The 20,787-nt window shown below is 43.9% G+C and overlaps 1 protein-coding gene and 1 long non-coding RNA gene across 10 annotated transcripts in view; both read left to right on the forward strand.

The window, feature by feature from the left end:
- The window catches only part of gtf2ird1 (GTF2I repeat domain containing 1), a 235,753-nt gene that overhangs the window by 14,013 nt on the left and 200,953 nt on the right, over positions 1-20,787 (forward strand). For 7 of the 9 annotated variants that reach the window (XM_069910946.1, XM_069910941.1, XM_069910950.1 and 4 more), the window contains exon 3: positions 15,201-15,381. The exons of 1 other annotated variant lie outside the window; for it this stretch is intronic. In XM_069910946.1, coding sequence (XP_069767047.1) covers positions 15,337-15,381 — 45 coding nt within the window. In that variant the 5' untranslated portion in view covers positions 15,201-15,336. The remainder of the gene's footprint in view (positions 1-15,200; positions 15,382-20,787) is intronic. One more of the 9 variants, XM_069910947.1, reaches the window with a different exon arrangement.
- Positions 17,301-18,556, forward strand: LOC138749513 (uncharacterized). The gene is made up of 2 exons (XR_011348712.1): positions 17,301-17,444; positions 18,169-18,556. It is a non-coding gene; the product is annotated as an uncharacterized lncRNA (long non-coding RNA).

Raw genomic sequence — 20,787 nt, forward strand, 5'->3', positions numbered from 1 at the left:
TCTGGCTCTCCACCGCCTGGTCCAACACATCCATCAACAAATCTTTAAATTGTCTATAGAACTCAGGAGGGACCCATCTTCCTCTGGGGTCTTTCTTTGGCTTGGCTTCGCGCACCAAGATTTATGGAGGGGACTTATTAGCTTGTAAAATACCCTGAACGTTTGCTATTTCTTCCCTTGTAAAAAGAGCATCTAAATCATCTTTTTCTCTCTCTTCTAGTTTAGGAAATTCAACATTTGTTAAAAATTCTTCCATTTCGTTTTCATCACCAACTAATTCTGATTTATGTAGTTTCATATGGTATTGTCTAAACCAGGGTCAGCAACGTGGTCTATATTGATCCCTGGGAGTCAATGGGTCTATCAAAGTGGTTGATAAATGTCAAGGCTATAGAGAAATTTATGATCGATAAAATTTATTTATTTATTTTACATGCTTGGGGGTCGATTAGAGATCAAGGATTTCATGAAGAGGTCAATGGTTTAAAAAAGTTTGCTGACCCCTGGTCAAAACATTATTTCTTTCTTTTTGATTATATGTTATAGTATCAGCTCCTGTTTCTAGTGCATTTATCATTCTGGATGAGTCCTCTGCTTTAACCTGCTCATTCTCCTAGTTCATAATATTTTGTTTAGTTTTTAATATCATTTTTCCCATTCTATATGATTGTAGTGTGCTATATTGTTTCTAATATTCTATATTTTTCTTGCATTCTTAATATCTGATGTTCTTTTGCCAATTTTGTTATATCCTTCTCTAGACCTTCTAATTCTCTCGCATATTCTCTCTTTAAGATTTTTACTGTAAAAAATCATTTGTTCCCTCAAGTAAGCTTTTAGCATATCCCATATGCGAAAACTGTTGTTAGTGGAAGGAAGATTGTTTTCACAGAATATTTTGATCTGTCTCTTAACAAACTCACATAAATCCTTCTTCTTTAGTAAGGTGCCTGTCTACACATATTTTCTTGCTTTTAGTTAATGATGAGTGGTCTGATAAAAGTCTTGCCAAATACTCTGTTTTTACCATTCTACTTTGTAACTGGGCAAACATTAAAAATGGGTCAGTCCTTGTGTGTGAATCATGTACCCTTGAGTAGAATGAATAGTCTCTTTCTAAGGGGTTGGATTGCCTCCATAAATTTAAATCCTTCATAAATGATAATGTTGTTTTTGCAGCTCACGCCCTTGTTACCGTTCTCGCTGATTTGTCCAACATTAGATCTAAACAAAAATTGAAATCTCCTCCAATCAATATTGCTTTCTTTAATTTAAAGCTGCTTGTTTTTGGAAGCCACAGGCAAAACCACCATTTGTTGCCTTTGGAAGGTTCTAGTGAGCTTGTTCTTTTAATTGCCATTATTCCTCTGATGAAGGTTGCCCAATCGTGCTGATGAGAAGGGATTGCCAATATTTAGGCTTAGCAACCCTGAAAGTAGAGCAAAATCAGGGTAGTGTGCAGACTGAATGGGGGTCTGACAAGTAATGGTGTTCCATGCACCTGGTTTCCTCCAGGGCTGTCAACATAGCCGAGGTGAGTAACTGCAGTACCTTTTGCAGTAACACCTGGGGTGGTGGATGCGATGCCGATCAAACAGGCTGCTTTTTCGGGATGGCACCAAGTGACACCCCTGACTTGTGCTTCCTGGGTGGGTGGATCAGATTTGGGTGACCAGGAGGCAAGTCATGTGATGCCCAACCTCTTCCCTGCCCTTGTAGATGCAGCATTTGTGTGGCTGGTCCAGATGTGTGGCCAATGGTGACTCTCCTCTAGCATGTTACTCATTCAAATGCAACCTTCAGGTCAAAGATATAGCTCCTGCCTGAACTTTACTGCTGCACCACACAATATCTAAGTATTGTGTATAATTTTAAATTGGAATTTTTAATCATATGAAGGTGGGTTTCTTTCCCCTTCCTCAGCACCTCTTCCCACTTTGATACTATTGCTGATTTACAGTGACAGCATACACTTCCAAGATCATCAGGAATAACCTAGTTGTGACAGAGTGTATAGAGGTGTTTGGGAGATAAATTGGGAAAGGTTTCTTAGAGCAGATCACACACAAGCAATTTAAAACACAGAATATTTGCAGGAACTTTTGCAAGATGCTCAGACTCTCATGACGGACTGTTATTTGCAAAATGCAACAAATGTAACAACAGGCAGTAGCAGCTTTGTCTGGAAAACAGAATTTACTGTCTGGAAGGTCATGTGATCTTTGCAGACAGAGCGGAGAAAAAAATAACAGAGAGAGAGACTCAGGGATCAGTTCCAGAGGGACAAGCTGGCAAGCTTTGGGAGACGGCCTGGTCAAAGGAGAGGACTGGCTGTCCAGTGTTTCCCTTGGAATAGCAGAAACAGAAAGGAACTCTGTGGTGACCTGAAAGAAAGAGGTTATCATCTGGAGAGCCCTGAAGGAACAAGAAAAACTCTCTCTCTCTCTCTCTCTCGCTCTCTCTCGCTCTCTCTCGCTCTCTCTCGCTCTCTCTCGCTCTCTCTCGCTCTCTCTCGCTCTCTCTCGCTCTCTCTCGCTCTCTCACTGAAAACCAACAAGAACCTTTCTGAATGGTAACCATTTACCTGTTAAGCATCAAAGCCTGGTGAACCTTATTAATGTTAACTACTGTGCACAGTACAAGAATTGCCTATAACCAGTGAGATTGGACTGTGAACCAAAGAACTTGGCTGAACTTACGCACACATCACACACACTTGCACTTAGAGTTAGAAGGGGGTTAAGTGAGTCAATAGAGGTAAGTTAGTTTGATTCTATTTTCATGTTCGAAGATAATTAAAAGCAACTTCTGTTTAAGTTACCCTTTGTGGTAGTGCATATCTATTGCTGTTGAGTATTGGGATACTCTGGACATGTAGCATAGTGAATAGAGTTGTTTGAGCACCCCCACTGAGTATTCATTCACCCCTGGGACACCAGGCTTGCCATTTAATAACATCACCTCTTGCTTAATGCCAGCTGATTTTCTGCACTAAGAGCCACAAGCAATAGCATTGCCCTTCTCTCTTCCTTCACCACCCTCTTGTCATCAGCTGACCAAGCGCGACACTTGGGAACTTCCCCAGTAAACCCAGTCTTCCTCACTTTAGGAAGTTGTTATAACCTGAATTCGTGTCACATTCTTTGGCTGGTTGTCAATCTTTTCTGAATTTTGTCTCTGTGACGCAGCATTGAAGATTTCTGCATGCTGTAGGTGTTGGGTAAATTCAGGTTGTGGCTGCCAGCGATCTCGAACGACCAGAAATAGAAAACTTGTGAAGCTAATGCTTTATGAATCCCATCTACATTGCTGGAAAAGCCATGCGTGGATTAGACACAGCTCTGATTCTTCTTAAAGTTGAATACACAGCAAATGCTCAGGTTTGGACTTGCCAACAGAATTGGCATGGGTGAAAAATAGTGAAGAATAGTTGGAATTGGAGAAACTGGGCCCCCCCAGTGAGAGACTGATGCATCCCACGCTGTAGAATTGAATCCAGGAGAAAGGTGCGGGGGGGTGGGGGGGGGAGAATGGAAAGTGTCACTCTGATTAAGGCCATAAGACAGGATGATCTGATTTTCATCTCAAATACTAATTATACAACGGAAAAGATCTTTAGTTGGCTGGTTAGAATGGATTGTATCAAAGCCACTCCTACATTGTACTAAGTAATTGTTTTGTTATATAACCTACCAGCTGTTCCCGTTTGCTGGGCTGAGCTTGTTTTGCACATGGGATCATTTCCATCTCTGCACTCAGCATTCCTTCCTGTTGATCAGTGGGTGTTCACAGACGTTCTGGTCAGGATTAGTCTAAAACCGTTTGCTTTCTTCTCGTATCTGGTCGATCAGATGTGACGTGGAAAATACTTTTAAACCTGGAACTGAAAATGACATTTCTTTCATCCCCAAAATAGTTTGTAAAATATGACCAAATTCATCATGGTGGCAAGCATGTCCCCACTGCTCATCCTTGGGTAATGAATGGGTTCCATTTCTACAGATGCCCATCTATGATTTAGTCCAAAATACAAAGACGTTGCTGAGTTTGATAGACTCACCTGCGTAGGATTCCACTGAATGGCATCAAAAGCACAAGGCTGATAAGAACAAGAGTTTTTATTGCGATGGACTCAAGGGTTTGGGAGAAAATTAATGGAATTCAAGCATCATCTTCCAAGCAATGTAGAAAGTAAAAGTGTTTCCCAACATTATCATCACCTGACAAGACAGATAAGAAATGACTATGTTAAATCCTGACTATGGTAAGAAATTAAATATCCAAATCAGTGGTTCTCAACCTTTCTCTTCCCACTCACATCCCATTCTAAGTATTCCCTCTGCCACCGGTGCTCTGTGGATTGTTTAAGGTGGTGTTCAGGTGTTCAGTAATGACTGTGCACATGTCTCCGAGGAGATTTCAGGTAGCGGCACCGGCTCTGGCCATCTAGTCGACCATGGTCAATAGATTACATGCTCCTCTGGGTACCGGTAGGGGCCCCACAATGTCTGTGTGCACGTGGCTGAAACGGCGACGTGCTGGTTCAAAAGACTGTGGAGGGGATTTAATGTGGGTCCGGACCTTGGATGCCTGGCACTGAGTACATGTTTTGGCCTACTGAGTGACCGCTTTATGGAGGCCACTATTCTAATTGTAGTCCTGATAGCGGAGTGAGCCAAATTGTGGACCGAATTGAAAACTCGCTTCTTCCATGCAACCGGATTGATGGGCGCAGTTTACCAGTCGAGGTGTCGCAGAGCAGAATGCAGTTACCTGGGACGATCTGGATTTCCTCAATTTGCAGGCCAGTAAATGCTGTCTGGTGCACCAGTATGTCAGGGTCTGCTTGCTGCGCATCTGCCAGGGCCGCAAAGTCTATATCCGGAACGGGGTCGTGCACTGCTAGGATAGCCAGATGGTAAAGGGCATCGGCTACCACATTGGACTTGCCAGCAATATGATCAATGTCTGTCGAAAATTCAGATATGTAGGACAGGTGCCGCTGCTGCCTGGCTGACCACGGGTCTGACACCAGCTGAAAGCAAAGGTAAGTGGTTTGTGGTCTGTGTAAATTTTGAACTTCTTGCCCTCCAGGAAGTAACGGAAATGCTGAATTGCCAGGTATAGTGCTAACACCTCCCGATCAAAGGCACTGTACTTGAGCTCTAGTGACCTGAGATGTTTACTAAAAATGGCCAGCGGCTGCCACTGTCCATTAACCAATTGCTCAAGGAAACCACCCCCCCCACCCTCCCCTGACTTCTGAGCTGGAAGCATCTACCATGAGGATTGTCAGGGCACTGGTCCTGGGATGCATAAGGAGGGTGGCTATTGCCAGGGCTTCTTTGGTTGCTTGTGTCCATTAAATGTCTTTACTGGGCCCTGCCATGAGGAGAAATAGCGGACTCGTGATGTGAGCTGCTGCAGGTATGAAACGATGATAAAAATTGACTATACCTCCAAATCCTTGTCGTCCCTTCATGATTGTTGGTCTGGGGAAGGAATGAATAGCATCCACTTTGGTGGGTAACGGCCTGACTCCATGTTGGTCAATGCAATGGCCGAGGAAATCAATTGTCTCTCAGCCAAACTGACACGGCCAGATTGATGGTTAAACTGAACTCACTTAGCCTGGAGAACAATAGTCTTAAGAGAGCGGTGGGCTCAGTACGGGTGCGGCTGGCTATTAAAATGTTATTGAGGTAGACAAAAGTGAAGTGCAGATCCTGGCCCATCCATCAACCTTTGGAAAGTTTTTCAGCCTGAATGGCATGTGGAGGAATGTGAACAATCCAAAGGGGGCTATGAAGGCATCTGGGTGGACTGAGATCTGATGATACCCCTGATGATGTCCACCTTAGAGAATATCCGTGCCCCTTGCAGATTAGCTAAGTCCTGGATATGGGGCATGGGATATCTGTCAGGCATGTTGGCCTCGTTAAGGTGGCAGTCATCTCCACATGGCCTCCAAATTCCAGCTACCTTAGGTACCATATGGAGGGGGGGAGGCCCATGGGCTATCCGAGTGGTGCACAATGTCGAGTTCCTCCATCTCTCAAAACCCTTCTCTAGCCAGGTTGTTTCTCAGTGGGGGGGGGGGGGGTGGGAGAGATGCCACACCCTGGTATGGAGGGAAGGGTCCTCTGTAATAATTTGGTGTCTCACCCCGTGTTTGGGTTCCACTTATTTGAAATGGGGTGCAGTGATGGAGGGGAATTCCACTAAGGCTCGAGCGAATTTGTTGTCGGTAGTACTCACTGAGTGGATATGGGGGTTAATAAGTTGGGTGCCATTGAGTGAGAGTGTCTGAAATGTCCAGGCTTGTAACAGTGGACGCCCCTTAATGTCCACCAGTAGCAAGTTGGGACACAGAAAATCGGCACCCAGTAACGGTTGTTGTACACTGCCACTGTAAACTTCCAGGTGAATTGTCTGTCCCCAAAGTAGAGGGGAATTGTACGGGTGCCAAATGACCAAATGTTGGAGCTGTTTGCTGCTCTAAGTTCTCAGCCCACCTTGCTGTTGTGGGTTTCTAGGCTGGTGGGGGGAGGTGAGGGAAGAACACTGTACTGTACCCCGGTGTCCACCAAGAAACATTGGTCCGACAGGGAGTCTTGGATGTGGAGGAGGCTATACGGTTGGCTGTCATCGCACCCATCAACGATGGCTGGCCTTGGTGTTTACCTGGAACACGCAAGGAGAGCTGCATCGACGGGCCTCGGTCCCCACCATTGGTGATAGGAACAGTACTTCTCACCGGTGGGGTGCGTCGATCGGTTGGTGGGCTTCCTTGTCCAGCACTGCTGATGAGGTGCAGTCACCTGTTCGAGCGAAGTGCAGGTGTCCCTCTTCGCCGCCTGAAGCACATCTGCTCGGGCAGCCACCCTTCTGGGGACGTCTAAGTCTTCCTCCGCGATGAACAGCCGGATGTCTTCAGGCAGCCGCTTCAGGAAGATCTGCTGGAACAGCAGGACAGAGGTGTGGCCATCATTGAGAGCGAACCCTGTCCCCCAAACCGTCGATGTGTAACAGTCAGGCTGCGCTCTTGTGCTTCGAGAGCCTGAAAGTGTGGGTTAATGGCTCCTTAATGGTCACATACTTCCCTTGCTCCTGTTTCTTGATTGAAGGTGTTGACCACGTGGTAGTAGCGCATGTTGTCTGCAGAGATCCGGCGAGCGATTATAGGTCAAGGTAGAAAGAAGACTCGCACACCAAGGGAGTGTAATCAAAATGGGCTTTATTGGGCTGCAGCTCTGCCTTTTATAGGCAGCCGGCTGTGTCACCACTGGGGGTGTGGCTTGATCGAGGCCAGCTGTTGATTGCCTGTCCTGGATGCGCAAGCTCGGATTAGACCTGCGATCTGCTGGTGGTGATTGGTCGATTCAACCACTATTCCTGTGGCCTATGGGAGCGGGCATCTCATCGTGCGTGCTATCTACCCAATTGTTGTGTTCGACGGCTGTTCACTGTGTCAGCCCATGGAGTGGGCCGTGGGCCACTACACGACTTATCCCCCCCAAACCGGTGATCGGGACACTGTCTTTTGGCGACTGACCCCTGAGGCATGGGGTCAAGTGAGTAACTGGTTGGTTAATGTCCAAATAGGCCTGTTTCAACCGGTTGAGCATGAAGGTCTCCTCCCTGCCGCCAATGTCCAACACGTAGGTGGAGCCGATGTATCTGATGATGCGGTTTGGCCCTTTGTAAGGTAATTGAAGAGGAGACCAGTGGGTCCCGCGCCAGACGAATGCAGCTGTTTGCTGTTGCGGCCTGCTCAGCAGGCTGACTCTAGCATATTTCTCTGGGTCGCATTGCACTTTTGATTGAATTAAATTCCAATCAAATTGTCTTTCTTTAAAAGAATTCAGGGGTTAAAAACAAGTATTCAAACAGTGCTGCAATCTGTGTTAATTGTGCTGTTAGAATTGATTTTTTTTTGGAATATTATATGTTTGAGTTTTTTCAAGATATACATATTAAAATCTTCAATATCACAATATATTAATTTTTTTCTTGCAAAGAACATCAAAGACCAAAAACAAAACAGTCTCCCTCCCTCTCCCTTTCAGATTATGTATCTTTTAAAAATGGGAAATCCTGTTTGGATGTGTATAACAGTTGCATTTATAGTTCTTTTTTTAATTGCTGTATCTGGACCCCTATCTGGCCCAGGTGTGACTGCCAGACCTTTACAAAAATGTCATATTTGTTCTTTAAGTTTTATATGTGATTTTTTAAAATATATAATTAAACAGCTGTTCATTTCCACAGTCCATTGTGCTATAAATAGTGGGGAGTCAGACTTCCAAGTGATCGTGATACATTTTTTTTGCTACTGCCAGGGCTATTTTTAGAAATGAGATTTGATATTTGGTCAATTTGTTACTTATTTCCATAAAATTCCACAGTAGATATAACTCCTGGTCGCCTGTGAAGGCCACTCCTGTTAACCTGGTTAATATTTCTGAGATTTCTTGCCAAAATGGGCTCTCCTTCACGCACGACCACACGGCATGTAGAAAATTATCAGTTCCAATTCTGAAACACATCTCTGATATTTCTGCTTTTGATCTGTGTATCTTCTGTGGGGCAAGATATAATTGGTGTAAAAAATAATTATACTTGCATTTATAATTGATGTCATGCTGTCCTTACACCAATCTGACCAACTTCTTTCTGAATTCACCACACTCAAGTCTGATTCCCATCTTTCCCTTGACCTTTTTAACCCCGGTTTTGCACTTTCGCATAGTACATTTTTGTTATGAATTTTGGGGTATTCCCCATCCAGACCGTTCGTTCAGTTTCACTAGTTTCAGGTGGGGTCAGTGTTGGTCCCTGTCTTTCTCTAAGCTGAAGAAAACAGAAGAACGTTCCATTGTCTACTCCGCATTTATGTTTTAATTGTTTGAAGGATGTAAGAGTTCCTCCCATGTAACAGTCTTTGATGTATCATATACCTTTGTCATTCCACAAATTTAATATTCTATTGCCTAAGGTCATAGGAATTAACATGTTTTTATTGATATCCCTACGTTTTTCTCCCCCTTTACATTCATTAATTTCTTGCCACGTTTTGATCATGTGTATCAGTGTGGGATTATCTGTCTTTGGTAGAATTGACTCTTTAGATTGATCCTCTGCTGCCTGAGGTGCCTCATTTGATGGAATATGCTGTGCCAATATTGAAAGTGATATAAGAAAACCAACATAATAACTTCGCTATTAACTAAAAAGGCTATTGCATTTCTTCAAAAGTAGTTGAATGTCACGTCATTGACCATTAGCAGTTGCTTCTGTATGTTTTGTTTTGTGTTATACTTGGTGTGTGCCAGACCCTCACACATGATTTTCTACACTGTAAATATATTCTGTACTTCCTCACGGAGAAGGAGGTCGTTGGCGCATCGGGGCTCTGGTGGCTCAGGGAGCATTTCCCCTACATCCTTGTCAACTTTATTAATCATGTACTGTAGCGTCGACATTACAGAGGCCAATTAACCTACCACTCCTCATATCTTCGGGGGAGGGACCTTCGGGGAAGACTGGGTGCTCACAACCAAACTTCACAATCTGTATTCTGGGATATAGCATTTTAAAGATGTCTTCATGGGAGCAAAAAATACTTGTATAACTGTGGCAAAGGCTGTGCAAGAAAAGAAACATGACTCCAGAAGGAAAAACCCGGTGACTGATAATGGCCTAAAAATCAAAAATCTATAAAAAATATAATTATAATTTATCCTGATTAGAAATAGGTTGGAGAATGGACAATAGGAAGTAGTGCCTAGCAGAAAAGTGGTGTGGGGAGAGTCTGGTAATAAACTGGCAAGGGGGGTTGCTTTGTAATATCTGATGCTGCCTTAGATTGCTGTCAGACATCCAACAGCAGGTTGGGGGGGGGTGGGGGGGGGGAAGGAGTCAGGTAAATTAGTTGAGCAATAAACAAAATATGATTAGAATGTGAGGGATATATGCATTTGGTTCTGACGGGCAATGCTTTGGCTTCAGGTTATGAGAGTCTTGAGTATCCACTAGTGGATAGTAGATAAGGTGGAGGTTTCCTGATGATTCTTCCTGTGACTCTCTTTTCCTGTTGAACCACTGTCAAGTCTAAAGTTTAATACTGGATAAGGAACTGAGTGAGACTTCACCCTCTGAGCACCCTGTCGCACTTACAGCAGGGATGCCTGGAATTGGACTTGAATCCAACACCCCTGACTTGATGGAGGAAATGCTGTCAGTATGGCCCAAACCTCACTCTAAGTGTATAATCATGTACATTAATTTTGGTATCCAGAGTGGATTGGTGTGAATTCCCATTGGTGGAAAGAACAACTCAGTGTATCTGGTCTTTGTTATTGTTAAATCAGGGTAATATGTATTTGGGTAATTATAACATTGAATTCCCAGGCATTTAAATTAAAAAAAAATTAAATTTAGACATACTGCACAGCATAGTAAATTGGCCATTTCAGCCCACAAGCCCGTGCCACTCAATTTACACCCCCGGTACATTTTGAAGGGTGGGAGGAAACTGGAGCCCCTGGGGGAAAACCCACACAGACACGGGGAGAACATACAAATTTCTTACAAAGAGCTCAGGATTTGAACCTCGGTCCAGTCCCGATTGCTGGCCCTGTAAAGGTGTTGCGCCCACTGTGCCTACTATCCTCGTCAAGTTAAGTTTATTGTCATCTGATTGTACAAGTACAACCTGATGAAACAGCGTTCTCCGGTTCTCGGTGCAAAACATGCAGACACACAACCAAACATAACACACACTGACAAACCATACATATGCAGAACAAGTTCAGTGTATTCATATATACAAATAAATAAATATTGTTTTGTTAAAATGAGTCTTTGGATGGTTAGTGTGAGCAGTTCCTTTGGTCCTAATAAAATATACAGTGAGACCACCCCCCCCCCCCCCCCTGATATCCGGCACCTATGGGGATTGGTAGATGCTGGATAAGTGAATTTTCTGGTTGCTTGAAATTACGTGTTGTGTGATTTGGCAAAGTAATGGTGAGATGCACCAATTTTAAACTTCTGTATTTTTTAGCCCATTTATTTTCTGCAATTTTGTTTTTGTCATTTGCTTGAAGCTGCCGGTTGCTTGAATTCTGGATAACAGGGGTTTTATTGTACACTTCTTTAATGAAAAGGATTGTCAAAAAAGAAGGTACAACGTTAAAAGAGGAGAAAGAAATAGAAGCTTGGGAAGAAATTCTCAGTCAAAGATCCATGGAACTAGATGTGGCTAGGTGCAGCAAAAAGGGTCCCGAACTGTGGAAGTGCTTAGAGATCTGGGGGTTTCAACGAGGTTGCAGAGGCCATTACCAATTTTGTGAAAAGGTAGGAACCAGGAGCCCTGGTGCATGGGGTTTGTGTGAGATGGGAACCAGGTAAGTGGAGATTAAGTTGAATTCTGGTTTGTGCAGGTGTGAGCAGGGAGTCTGGCAGGAGAGCGTTGGAATGGTTGGCACAAGATGCAGATATATAGATAGCGGCTTCACAATAGATACTGGGCAAATGGAAGTGGAGAGATCAGTAGGGGAGGAGATCCCTGGAGACGGAGGGGGAAGGTTGAGAAAAAGATAAAGGGCAGATGGAAACAGTAGGTATCAAATTGCTTTTTGATTCAAGCCAAATGCAAGTTGATTTGGATAAGAAGATAGGAATTGTTTGTTGTACACACACTTCACCTTGTGCCATTCCAACGGTTGCCTGATGCACCTGCATTGTTATTGAGCCATTTTATGAGCACTGTGAATGAACTTGGAACCCACCCAAATAAGGTTTTGGGTTCACTTGTCACAAAATACCGATTAAAGTAAGAAGGCTTCTTCTGTGAACTAACAGGTTATCTTTGACAATCATACAGCTGTGTAAAGAGCACAAATGATAGAGTGCAGTCATTACAGCGCATAGGAAGGTTAGTTGAATACCAAGCAAGGGCAGCATTGCTTCTTTCAGGAGTTGATGGCTGCAGGAAGGAAACTAAACCCATTGGTGGGTACCTTCACATCCTTAAGCCTTCCCGTCCCACACTGTGGTGCACCAAGCATGTTCTTGATGGTGCACTTGTAGAAGTTACTGAGGGATAAGGGGGGGGGGGGAACATTCTGAACTTCTTTAAATTTCTTTGTAAAAACAAAAAGAGGCTTTGCTTTATTAATTGTTATGTTAGTGTGTTTGTCCCAGGTCAGGACAGTGTAGATATTTATTCCTCAGAACTTGAAGCTCTCTCCACTTTTGACTTCAGCACCATTAATGTGGGCAGGGGTGTGGACTCTTCCTGAAGTCAGTGATCTTGTCCTTCATCTCACTGATGCTGAGAGAGACGTTGTTATCTTGGCATCAAGTCACCAGATTTTATTTCTTTCCTGTATTCCATCTCAGCATTATTTGATGATGACCCTCTCCTGTGGTGTCGTCTGTAAAGTTGAAGATGGAATTGGAACAGTTGTAGAGTGAGTATAGCAGGGAGTTGAGTGCATCCTTGAGGAGTGCCAGTGTTGAGCGTGATTGTGGAGGGGACATTGTTCCTCAGCTTCACTGATTGTGGACTATTAGACAGGAGTTAGGGGTCCAGTTGCAGAGGAGGGCACTGAGGCCTAGATCCTGAAGTTTGGAAATTAGTTTGATGGGGACTGGAATTGAATGCAGAGCTATAGTCTGTGAGCAGTGACCTGATGGACTTTCTTGGTGTCTGGGTGTTCTAGGGCTGAGAGGAGAGCCAGGGAGATGGTGACTCCCGTGGATCTGCTTGGCTGATGTGAGCCATGCCCAGCACTTGGTGATGGTGGATGTCAAAGCCACCAGTCAGTCATCATTTAGGCCCATTATTCTGCTGGCCTTTAGTACTGTTGTGCTCACAACCTCCACCCTGACTATGTAGTACAATGAGAAGGCTTTGAAATCAATGAATGGACCACACAGTGTCCTCAGGGAAATAGTGCTGATGTTTCAAGTCGTCAAGTCAAATCAAGTCACCTTTATTTATCGTTCATACCCTGCACACACGGTAAAGACGAGATAGCATTTCTCCAGGACATCAGAGCATATTTACATAAATACGTTAGAATAAAGTTAAATACATTGAAATATTAAGACGTAAATAGTAAAAGTCCACGGTACCCTATCCTCATATGTTCTGAGAATTCAGGAGTCTGATGACTTGGGGGAGAAAAAAGTACCCTGGACAAAAGGGCCCCGAGTGCTATGGTACCTCCTACCAGATGACAGAAGGGAGAACAGTTTACATGAGGAGTCCTTCATAATGTTTATCGCCTTTCACCTGCTTCGAGTGTTGTAGATGTCCTTCATGGGAGGAAGAGGCCCCCCAATGATCTTTTCCGCTGACTTCACTATCCTCTGCAGTGTCTTATGGTCTGAGGTGGTACAGTTTCCAAACCAGGAGGTGAGGCAATTGCTCAGGATGCTCTCAATACATCCTCTGTAGAGTGTAGTGAGGATGGAGGGTAGGAGATGAACTTTCCTCAGCCTTCGCAGGAAGTAGATGCTCTGCTGGGCTTTCGTGGCTATGGAGCTGGTGTTAAGGGTCCAGGTGAGATTCTCAAGTAGACTAACCACAATATCTGATTTGAACTGACTTTAGATGTTTTCTATTGGTACGTCTGCCTGTTATAATGCACCATTTTGAGGTATTCATTCATAAACAATATAATCTCAAGACCCCGTTGTCTTAATTCTGATGCCCACTTGTTATGCACCTTTTCATAACAAAATACTCTGATTTCAAGAAGTAAGGACCAGATTTTGGTGAGAAATGGATTCTAATTTGAGGCTTTTGTGTGCTCTGAATAGCTGGAAGTCAACTCTGGGCCTTCCTTTTATTCAAATAGCAGGGTGGGTGCTTGTCTTAGACCTGTTGTGGAGCATCCAGGTTTTGATGTAGATCTTCTCTCCGGAGAGGTAGTGTGCTCAGATTGGCATCAGTGCAAAGTTAGCTGCTGAGAATCCGACAAATATGAGGAGGTGCAAAAGGCCAGTGCATCTGAGCACAGTGAGTGCTGGCTGATAAATGGTGTGGCATTTGTTTATGTCATGACTGAATTGTGCAGATACCTCTATTATCCATTCATTTCCAACATTCAAGGAGGGAGTTGATTGATTATTGGATATTAATGAATTGACGGATGTGGGGTGGTGCGGAGGCGAAACGTCAATCACAATCTTTTTATATGATGGAAGAGACCCATCTGGCCTCCTCTTATCGACTCCACACTGAACAGGTTGACCATCCAGTGCCATTTTAAGGTTTTCTGGTTGCATAAAGCAGTTCAAGGCTGCCTGTACGTCACCGGGACCTTTAGCTCTCAATGTCCCCTCCATCAACAGATATTTTGATTAGGTTTTGATTTCTCTGCCCCTCACTCCCACTCTTCATTTTTTATTTTGCACATCATGATGTGCCAGCTGATGTCAGGTTCATTGGCCAGCTGAAAACAGCAAGGCCCCTGGACCTTGCTGAAGTTCCAACTTCCAGTGGCGAAGAAGTACGGAGAGGGGATGTTCAAGGGGACCTCGGACATGGTCACCATGAACACTTTCAGGAAAGCGGGCAAATCCATTTGTGGTGAATCACAAGATTCAGCAGAGGCTTTGACTGTAGTAAAATCACAGAAATGCTGGAGAAACTCAGCAGGCCCTTGTGTCACTATGAAGGATGAGAGAAACACGAGTTTGTTGTCCTATATGCACTGAAATTCTTACTTGCTGCTGGACAGGTACTTTGGAGGGTTATGGGTAGGGAGCAGGTAGGTGGAACTCGTGAAGTTTCACTTAATCATTGTGGACTAGAAGGGCCAGTATGGCCTTTTTCTGTACTGTAATTGTTATATGGTTAATAAATTGAATTTAAAAAGACAATAAAAGAGAATAAATATTCGCTGTGATCCTAGTGCGTAAAAATGATTTGCAATAGTGCCCTTTTGTTCTGTCGGAGTAGTCCCTGGCTAGTGTAACAGGTTCAAGAGCCTGATAGTTGTTGAAAAGAAACTTCTTGAGCATGGAGGTTTTGGCCTTTGGGATTCTGCACCTTTGGCCAAGAGAAGAAGATATGAGCTTGTTGATGGGGTCCTTTATGATGTCGGCTGCTTTCTTGAGGCAGTGCCTCACAATAAAATGGACAGGAAATCAGAGTCTGTGATGTTTGCTATCTTCCGCAGCCTTCTGTCTTCCTGGGGCTTCAAATTCCGAAACTGGGCTGTGATGCAACTGTGAAGTTTGGTGGAGTAGTTGATGACGTGCTGGATCTCAGACTACTTAGAAAGGTGATGATATGCTTTCTTCACGCTTTCCTCCATGTGTTCATCCAGGAAAGATCTTCTGAACACTCTGGATTCCCAGGTACCTGAAGGATCTGCCTCTCATGTATAAGTTTATTGATCATCCAGTTACACAAGTACAACTCGGTGAAACTGCGTTCTCCGGTCCTCGGTGCAAAGACATGCAGATGCACAACTAGACATAACATACATGCAGACAAACAAAACATATGCAGAACAAATATGCACATATATTGTAAAAATAAATAAATGTTGTGTAGCAGCATCTGAGGGGGGGGGGGGGTAGGACCATGCTCGAATCAGCCCCGTGATTCTGGCCGACCACGCGTCCCGGGGGTCTGCGCTAAGGTAGTGCCAGACCTCCTTTGCCTCGGGGGTTGAAGTCAGCAGATTGAGGAATGCATCGGGAGCGTTGTGACATTTCTTCCTGTTTCAGGGCGGCTGAACAGGACGTGACATAAAAGTTGCCTGTAAAACTGATTAAAGTAGTATTTTTGCTGACCGCAACTCGAATCAGGCATTTTGTTTGCAGCTTTACCACTTAAGGCGCCGCATGTTGTAGAGTCTCGGAGGGTTTGTATGCGCGGTTCATTCAGTCTCACTGCCTGCGATCAGAAGCTAATTCTCAGCCTGGTGGTATTGGCTCTGATATTCCTGTATCATTTTCTCGACAGGAGTAGCTGAAAGATGTTGTATGCGGAATGGTAGAGTTCCTCAACAATTTGGTACACCCTTTTTGGAGGAACAACAATCCCGTTAGTTCACTTTGGTGTATGTAGACAGGTGCCTGGGCCCCTTGGTCTCTCCTTCCAAAATCCAATAGTAAATTCCTTGACCATGTTGATGTTGAGAGCAAGGTTGTTGTTCTGGCACCACCTAAGCAGATTCTTGATATCCATTCTGCATTCCATCTCATTACCTCCAATCATTCGGCCAACAACATCACCAGATTTGTCGATTCAGCTGTACAATCATGGGCGTACAAGGGATAGATCGGGGGCTAAGCATGCAGCCTTGGGGTGCCCTTGTGTTGCCAGGCAGCATGGAGGAGGTGTCGACGTTGCTGAACAGCACTGATTGGGGCCATAGCCAATGAGGAAGTCAAAGATCTAGGAGTCCCAGACCGTTGGTTGAAACATTTGTAGCTATAATAGTGTTGAACACAAAGAGGTAGTAATTGAACAACTGTTGATATAGATATTCCTGCGGCCTTACTGATTTAATGAATAGTCAACAAGACGGCATCTGCTGTTGACCTGCTGTGGCAATAGGCGAACAGGTTGGTCCACATCTTTTCTGTGATAGGAGTTGATTTGCTCTATGGCATAACTGGCAGCATGGTTGGCGTAACGGTTAGCACAACACCTTTACAGCTCCAGTGATCAGGACTGGGTTTGAATCCCATGCTGTCTGTAAGGAGTTGGCACGCTTTCCCCGTATCTGCGTGGGTTTTTCCCAGGGGCTCCGGTTTCCTCCCACCCTTCAAAATATACCGGGGGTGTAGGTTAATTGGGTGTAAATTGGACGGTCCAGACTCTTGGGCTGAAATGGCCTGTTAACATGCTGTATGTCTAGATTTAAAAAAAAATTAAATTTAAATAATCAACTGTTTGAAGCACTTCATCCCTTTGGACCAACACCACACTTTCTACACTTGGATACTGTCTGACCTGCTGAGTTCTTCCAGCAATTCTTTGTTTACATTGAGAAAGATTGGCTGTTTGTTTGTTCCAAAATCATCTCGAAATGCCTAGCACCCTAGCTGGTTTTGAAAGAATACAACAGGTCAAAAACTTCCAGCTCAAGCGAAAAATATGTGGGTGTGCACTTGAAAAAGAAATTATGTGATAGCATTCTACACAAAAGGTTTCTATAATTAACAAGAAATAACAAACAATTAGATCATGACTTTTAACTTTCAACTTCCCTGTTAAGTGATGCCTCACTGATACAGCCCGGTAAAAGGCTTTTCCCGCCCATCAAACCTGTGCCACTGAATTAATCTACTAACTCTGTATGTTTTTGGAGGCTGGGTGGAAGGCGGAGGGCCTGGAGAAAACCCATGCAGGTTGCAGGGAGAACCTTCAAATTTCTCGCAGTAGTGGATTCAAACCTGGGTCACTGGTACTGTAAGAACATTGTGCTAACTTGCCACAATTTCACCGCCCCCCCTACCCCCCCACCCCGTCTTTCCTTAATCCCTTTCTTAATGAACTGAGAGCTATTTCTATTAATAATTGCGTGTCCTCTACTTTTAAAGAGGTTAAGGTATGCCATGCAGTAAAGCCCCTGGTATCTGGCATCTATGGGGATTGGTAGATGCCGGATAAGTGAATTTTCTGGTGGCTTGAGGTTGCATGTTGTTTGGATTGGTGAACGAATGGCGAGGTGTGGCAATTTTAAGCTTCTGTGTTTTTTTACCTATTTATTTTCTGTGAATTTGATTGCGGGTAGTTTGAGGCTGCTGGTTGTTTAAATTGTGAATAACAGGGTTTTTTTTACTGTATATGGAATTTTGATCTTTAGGGCCAGTTAGTAACAGGGTATTTTTAACTATCTTAGTAAAGTAAAAAAAAAACAAATATTGGAGAGAATTAATTGAACTCAAACATCGTGGGAAGCTAGGTTTTAAGCTTTGTCTTAGCTTTGCAAACATGCGTTTATGGTAAACTGTACATTTGGAACATTTACAGTTTCCTTCCAAAGCCGGCCTCTCACTCAGAAAAAAGAAAGTGCTCTCATTTAAACAGCTTTGCCAGTAGCTGAAGAAACCATTTCTATGGAAGACTTTTTTGACTTATTAATAAGCCTTTCATAATCCTTTTGCTTCTTCTCTGTATCCTCTCAGATGGAGTATTCCCAAGGGCTCCTTCACTGATGGAAGCCATTTTTCAACTGTGACCTTGATAGACTCGGCCAGGATTGCTGTACCTTTCTAGTTCTGGCTCCAAGCTGGTGCTAACCAGAGCTGTCTGCAATTTAAGGAAATGCTGTGTGTGGCCAACAGTTTAAATATTGAGCTCACGATCTGCAGCACCTTCCGTTGCTGGAGGGCCTTGGTTAGTAATGCAAAAGCCACATCGGATTGGGTCTACTTCAGGTCCGAATCATAGCATCTTCACTGTCAAGAAACTTTCTACAGCCTGTTTACAAAGAAGAGGGAATGAGTCAAGATATTTGAAAATATAGTATTTGATTTTGTGATTAGTCTGCCAATAAATTCAATGAAACTGCAACATACTGTGATTGTTCCATAGAAAAATTCAGTCTCTTCACTGTAGTGCAGAAAGCCAACTACCAGTCTCAGTGAGGTCTTAACATCAATTACACTACAGGAGTTGGGTCACTTTCAGTGGAGAAAGAAATGAGTTAATGTTTCAGTCTGTTGACCTCTCACCTTTTTAAATTTGTGCTCCTGTACCATAAGTTTTGGAATGCAGAGATTATATTGGGCAGGCGAAACTCCATTCTATCTGGTCCACCCAGAGTTTTAAAGTCAGTGACAATTTGTAACTTGTTCTTGCATTGCTAAGCTTTTTGCTTGCCTTTCATTTTAAAGCAAATAATCAATAGCCTTTTCCACTGGCACCCTGTCCCAGGAATTAACTGGCAATTTACTGGGGCAGGGTCCAGTGAAAAAGGAACACTGTCTGAATGTTAACTGCCTCTACCCATACTCATATCCCTTGATGTTTTCTGATAAAACCAGTGGAAAAGGGGCAGCTGGAAGTCACCTGTTTCCAGTCGAAGGGAGAACACTCCGATCCCCAGTGATGAGTGTGTTCAGAGGAAAATCAATTTGTGCCCAGTTAAGGGTGGCCCAGTGGAAACAGTACAAAGGGCTTCCTGGGTCACTGCACGGCCAATTAACTGGGACACCTGTGGAAAAGAGGCTGATAAAGTGCAGGAAGAGAGAAAAAAATTTCTGCTGAGAACGCAGCGCCTGAGCTACAAAGAGGAAGCAGTTTAGTGTAAAGCACGATGGCTTATTCCTTGCTGTCCAGGGGAAGAGTTGGAGGGAACAACGTGGTGTGCGAGGAGAACTTTTGTTCCAGTTGGTTTTTGGACGTTTCAATGGAGCTCAGCAAAATGGACGGGTGCTCACAGGAGCATTATCAAAGTTTGGTGCAAAGGTATATCAGGAGATATGAAGACAGATGACCAAAAGGTCCTTGTGGAATATACAGGATAAGTTTCAATGAGTTGTGAGGGAAGAATGGTTAAGAAGGTTGAAGCCCTTAGAGCTGAAGGAGTCACAAAAGAGGAATGTAACCTAACACTGTAGGTGCTCCACATTATTCATGTTGATAATCTTGCATTCTACCTTAATTATATCATTGGTGGCTTGGAGATGTGCTCAGTTCCTTCAGAACATGTTTGTCATGGACCATTTAATTTTACTCATCCACTTGGAACAAGAGAGCTTTTTGGTGTTGACCTTGCTGTAAACAGTAGATACAAGTTTGCACAACAAAATGATTTTATAGTCAAACTAAATTTAGACATCTAGCACAGTAACAGGCCATTTCAGCCCATAAGCCCGTACCACCCAATAATACCTAATTGATCTATAACCTATAGAGTACTGGCCTTGCAAACCAGGGGTCGCCAGTTCGTTTCTTGCTGGGGCCTCAGTTCCTTGAGGGGAACTTGCCAAAGTGGCAACTCTCCGTCTTCCTTACAGAAGCCAAAAGTTAAAGAATTTCATGTAAGCTGCATTCTAAATGTCATATTACGTGGCAATAATGGAACCTCTACCTTTACCCCAGTACGTTTTGAATGGTGGGTGGAAATCGGAGCCCCCGGGGAAAAGCCGCACAGGCACGGGGAGAGTGTGCAAACTCCTTTCATGGGATTCGAACCCCGGACATGATCGCCGGTGCTCTAACAGCGTTGCGCTAACTGCTACACCAGCCGTGCTGCCAAGGGTATTGATTCCTAGGTCCCTTTTGCTTCATCAATCCTCTCCAAGGTGGGGGTGAAAAAGGGTGTCTCCTAAAAATTCCTCCACCCCGGATCAGCTGGACTGGGAGAAAACTATAAACAGCAACATTGCCTAATGCCATCTTCTGTGATTTGATGACATGACTTTTTTGTTAGGTGAAATGTTAAGTATTACCTAATACTAAGACTATACACACCCTCTCAGTTTGTGGCATTTCATAGCTTCTGTGGCGCAAACAAAGTCACCCTGATTTTTGAATCACAACGTCCAGTCCTGAGGAGGAAAATCTGGGCTGATTCCCAGTCTGACAAACTAAATCTGATCCAGTCAGCTGAAGGTTGTTTATTTTTGGTCGAGAAAGGCATGTTCCTGGATTCAATCACAGTGGACATGAAGGGAATGGGGCCATGCTGTTCAAATAAGATCACTCTCTCAGGAAAACCTTGGGCCTCTCCCTAATATGTGGGGATCCATTTCAATTGCCCATCCCATTCCCTTGCCAACATGTCTATCAATGGTCTC

Source organism: Narcine bancroftii, chromosome 14, assembly GCF_036971445.1.
Source record: "Narcine bancroftii isolate sNarBan1 chromosome 14, sNarBan1.hap1, whole genome shotgun sequence".
NCBI lineage: Eukaryota > Metazoa > Chordata > Chondrichthyes > Torpediniformes > Narcinidae > Narcine > Narcine bancroftii.